This window comes from Pterocles gutturalis, unplaced genomic scaffold, assembly GCF_000699245.1.
Source record: "Pterocles gutturalis isolate BGI_N339 unplaced genomic scaffold, ASM69924v1 scaffold13731, whole genome shotgun sequence".
Classification (NCBI taxonomy): Eukaryota; Metazoa; Chordata; class Aves; order Pterocliformes; family Pteroclidae; genus Pterocles; species Pterocles gutturalis.
Genome location: NW_010100652.1, coordinates 55,093 through 60,253, shown reverse-complemented (window position 1 = coordinate 60,253; position 5,161 = coordinate 55,093). Strand labels below are relative to the sequence as shown.

General features: G+C 51.1%; 1 protein-coding gene across 1 annotated transcript in view; it reads right to left on the bottom strand.

Moving 5' to 3' along the window:
• The window catches only part of TOX2 (TOX high mobility group box family member 2), a gene marked incomplete at its 5' end in the record, with an annotated part of 62,932 nt that overhangs the window by 20,118 nt on the left and 37,653 nt on the right, over positions 1-5,161 (bottom strand). The window contains 1 exon segment of the mRNA XM_010080692.1: positions 2,800-3,039. Coding sequence (XP_010078994.1) covers positions 2,800-3,039 — 240 coding nt within the window.

Here is a 5,161-nt window from a genome sequence, read left to right as displayed (position 1 = left end):
GCTCAGCAGCTCTCGCCTGGTCATTAAGTTCAGTATCAGCGCAGGGACATTTGTCAAACAGACAGTGACCGTAAGTGAATGAGCAGAGAGCCCCCCCCCCCAAAAAAAATCATATTTAATTTAAAATTGCCCAATTGGGCTTGAATGGGAGGCCTGGAGGTGAAAGGGTAGCTTATTAGGAGGAAAAAAAAACCCATGACAGGGCTTCAGCCCATTAGCAAGTGGGATGGCATTTTAACTAACTGTAATCCCTTTGATTCACTGGAGTGCCGCGGGGGGACCTGCTCTCCGCACCGCCGCTGACCGAGCGAAGGAGCCGGGAACGGGCGCGATGCAACATCGGTTTTACAGTCGGTCCTGCTCAGGCAGCACCGAAGAGCAAATGGGATTTATGGCAAACAGACGCTGCCTGGAGCTGGTACTTCCCAGGAGGGAGCAGGTCAGGACTCTGCCTGGTTTTCCTGTGGTTTACTGGGTGTGACACGCGGTGTGTCTTACTGGGGTGAGACACCAGCCCAGCCCTGGACTGCAGAGGATGCTTGAACTACCCAACCCATGTCAGCACTGGAACAGGCTGCCCAGAGCAGCTGTGGATGCCCCATCCCTGGAGGGGTTCAAGGCCAGGCTGGATGAGGCTTTGGGCAACCTGGGCTGGTGGGAGGGGTCCCTGCCCATGGCAGGGGGTGGCACTGGATGAACTTTAAGGTCCCTTCCAACCCAAACCGTTCCATGATTCTATGTTAAGCCCATGAAAGGCAGGAAGCTCCTGGACACCACGATTTTTATAACTATGGAGAGAGATTGCTAGTCCAGCTGGAGGTCAGGCTATAACCACCTCTCCCTCCCAGCATGTGTACCCCTCTGCAAAGCAGTGAAGCAGGTAAATGCACCAGTGAGGCTGGGAGACCTCCTCAAATCCCAAGCTCCCTGGCTCTGATGACCTGCTGGACCTGAACCACCCGCTGGCATCAAACTCATTTCTTTAACGTGTGACCTTCATGGCCACAAGATTAATTCCTGCTCATTAGACATTGCTGTGATGACTTGTTGCAGAAAGACCTGTAATGGCCATACAAAAAGTGACCAATGGGTGAATACACCAGCTGTGCATAGAGAGCAGAGACCTGCAGCCCACACCGCGGTTCTGCTGCCTCTTATGGTCTCCTTCCTCCGTCCGATACATCACTCCTCTTCCACTTGTCTTGCTGGGTAGTTTACAGGGCAGAAAAATGAGGAGGCATGCATTTAGGATTAGAAAAAATTCAAAGCTCTGCAAGTTGTCATAAGTTGGACATCTCCAAATTCTTCCTAACTCTGCCTGGGCATGGCTGGCTCAATGGGAACAGAAGGTCCAGCCCCAAAGCCGTGTCCTCCCTGTGACTCCCGTGGCCCCAGCTGGCCAGGGGGAAAGCTGGGTGATGTTAAGAGGCAGTGCAAGAGGACCTGGTGTGTAACTAAGCTAAAGCTCATATCCTGCTGATGTGAATGATTCCAGCTCCCAGAGAATTGCCTGGAGCTGTGTGACATGGGCTCTGGGAGGTGGCAGACGTGGGGATGTGCGGCACAACCTGTCCCACAGCATCCCCCAAATGTGGAATCATGGAGTTTGAGAAACTCCAGCTATTTTCCATCACCTGCATCCTTTCTTTTTTTCCTGAAAACTCAGTTTTTGTGTCCACCCTGCTTTGAAATGTCCTGATCTGAAGTGAAAGGTGCCAACGGATGAAAAACTACATGAATGATGGGAATACCTTTGCCTGGATTTCCATGGAAAAGGAAAGGTTTTTGCTCAGTCTTTAGCGTTTTCCTAGTTTTCCAGCTCTGCACTGTTTGCTGCTCTGGTTGGACATTCAAATCCTGTCAAAATTGCCTATTTTTGCAGGACAGGGTTACAATACCAGTGCTTCTGCTGTCATCCTTGGATCAGCACCTTCCAAGAGAAGGTCTTCCACGAAAGGCTTTAAATCAAAGCCCTCCAGGGAGCCCAGGGATGGACCTGCAGGCATGGAGACCCGCCGGCGGTAGAGGCAGCAACCCTGCGATTGCTGCAATTTGTCCTCAGTGAATAACAGACGGAAGACTCGCAGAACACAGCACGCAGAGTTTGCTTTGCTGGGGCACTTTGAGAAAGATGGGCAATGACCAAGATGTCCCAAGAGCACTAGGAAAGCCTTGGGTTTCTTAATGCCAACCCAGCAGTTGTGCTGGGTGTGGAGGCAGGCTCTGTGTCACTGAGATGTTGCTGACAACCTAAAACACTGCCCGGGTGAACTAAAAGGCAAAAGACCCTTCCTCTTTTGATTTCTGGTTTTTTTTTTTGGGTTTTTTTTTTTGGGTTTTGTTTTTTTCTTAGCAAGCCATGTCTGGTTTACTCAGCTAAATCCCACCCTGCCTTATTGTCCTTCCCTGTTTTAGTCTCCTCTACCTGCCACCAGAAATCTAATTTTGCACTCGAGCATTTGCAGAACCTTAACCCCGAACCTGCTTTGCTCCTCAAAATCCTCATCAGAGGAAACTCCGCAGCTTGATGGACCTGGCAAACCGTGGAGAGAAAAGCCCAGCTCTCATTGCCAAACCTGCTGCATGCACAACCCAAGCGCGGGTGCCAGCCTGCCATGCTGCACCTCACCCGAGCCTGAAACAATATCCCCATCCTTGGGAAAGCCTCCCACTATATATTTATTTAAAAAAAATCAAGTCCAAAAGACTGTGCTATTATTCAGCACAGCTTATCCCTCACTGAAAATCATCATCGGCTGTTCTCTGGCTGTCTGTTAAAACAGGCGTGACCGCACGTACCTTATAGTGTGACTCTGTCTCCTCTTCCTGAGTAGAACTGGAGGGAGATGGTGTAGCAGATTTACTTCCCGGGGGCGATGGGGAACCGTGGGTAACACCGCTCCGCATCCCCATCTGCGAAATCAGCTGCGACTGGCTGAGCGCGCCCATGGGGCCGGCTAACATCCCGGGGCGGTTGAGCAGGGGCACTTGGCGGTTGGACTCAAAGGACGTGGCGTCCGAGTGGACCATCTCCTGGATCTGAGTTAGGAGAATATCACTTTGTAATTAAAAAAGGTATTTATTTATTTATCATATTGTCAAATCACTTTACTGTGAACTTTTTTTGACCGATTTAAAATTATCCTATGCAGCCGGTCAAATCTTCCTTGCGCCCCCTTCCAAACAAGTCAAGAGCAAGAAATGAGTACCATGCGCCCGGGGCTCTGCTCCTGCCATCACCCTGCCCAAGGGGGCTACAGAGAGGTGCTAAATTGGGTTTGTACAACTCTCTGTGTCCCAGGAGGTGCCCCTGCCTGCCTCAGGCACCAGTGGTGGCTGGTACCTATCAGGGGGTGGAAAGAAAAGGTCTGAAATGAGCAAATTTTGTCCAAATGAGCAGGAGAAACGAGGGCATTGCAATGTCCCAGGCGTTTCTGGGGCCATGTGTTCTTCCAGGGTGTTTGGGGCCATGGCTGACAGGCCAGCTCTGGCACACCAGCGATAGAGGCTGTAGATCCCCAACATGCTCTTTCTGAGCATGGTGTTGAGATTTAGCAACTGCATAGACGAAAAAACATCTGCTTGTTGGAGTTTATGAAGGGACCACAACCAACCCTCCGGCATCGCCTGTGTGGATGTTGGGTCGTGAGTGCTACTGGGGTTAAACCTAGGAATAGTAAGCACAAAAGCAGTTGGTGGAAGCCCCAGGTTTCCTACCACGTCAGTCTGCCCAAAGCTGTGACCACCCAGGTTTACAGATCCCCGAGCCCCAGAGGCAGTGAGCTCCACCGCATGCCCCAAGACGGACCCCAGCGCGCGGGGACAAGCTCTGCTGGTGGCCACCAACCCATCACCACTCCTCCAGGAGACAACTCTTCTGATTTTGAATATTGCAGTCAGTTCTAGTCCCACTCAAAATGAATGTAGCAGAAAGAAAAAAAAAGTCCAGACTAGGGCAAAGAAAATGATTTCTGCCTGTTAAGATTTCCCATCGAGGGAAGGGACCAGAAGCGATGCATGCGCGTGCACGCCTAAGAGATGAGAGAGGTGGCTACGTGACAGAGACGTCCCCCAAAACGAAGAGTTTCTCAATGCCTATTTCCTAACAGATAAATATCTCTGTTCTCATAACACAAGAGCGAGGGGACATCTGATGGGACCGAGAGGTAACTAATCACAGCCGGCTGCAGGGACGCCCGGACACGGCACAGGCCATCAGCACAGTGCTGTCTCCCGAGGCTCCAGAACCCAACAACCCTGAAAGACTTGAAAGAAAAATGAAACCTATACATATGGCTAATAAGAAATGTCAAATGCTACATTAGACAAAATAAAAATACCTCGGGGAGCGCACATGCCTCCGTGTCACAGCACAAACCAAAGTTCAGCAACCCCCTGTCCTGGCCAAGGGGGGAAGGTGAGAGGAGCTGGGGACAAACCCAGCCGTGTGGTAGGTGCATGGAAGGTTTTGGGGCTGTCTGCTGAGCCAACACCCCATTTCCAGTTTGTACCATTTTCCCTGAAAACCCCATTGTCACCCCAGGATCCATCCCACAGCCCCTGGCACATCCTCATCCAGCCACGGAGGCAGCCAGCGGGAAGGAGAACAAGCCCTGCCTGAAACGTTTGCCAGACTTTTTCCCTTTTATATTAATCTGATTAATGTTAACATGAGTTTAAAGACCCCAGCTTTATTTATGAACAATCTTCATTTCGGATAAGCCCACGGAGGTACGATCTCTCGTTACTAGGGGAGCCTTGCCAGCTCCGTGAGCCGCACGTACAGAGAGAAACCCAGGGAAGAGCTGCAAGGGCTCGGCAGGCTTCAGAGGAAATAAATCCACATGCAAAACCAGATTTACTCCTGCAGGTCAGGAACCAAGAGCTTTACACAACAGCCGGCAGCATGTTCTGCTCTCTTTCAGATTCTCCATCAGTCGAGGGGTGTGTGTCAGGGGAACAGATTTTCCTATTTCTGCCCTTTTTCTGTATTAGTTACAAAGTGCGGGGATTTAACTCACAGGAAGAAAATAACATCTTGGACCTGTTGGAGCGGGGCCAGAGGAGCCACGGAGATGGTCCGAGGCTGGAGCAGCTCCCGTGCGAGGACAGGCTGAGAGAGTTGGGGGTGTGCAGCCTGGAGAAGAGAAGGCTCCGGGGA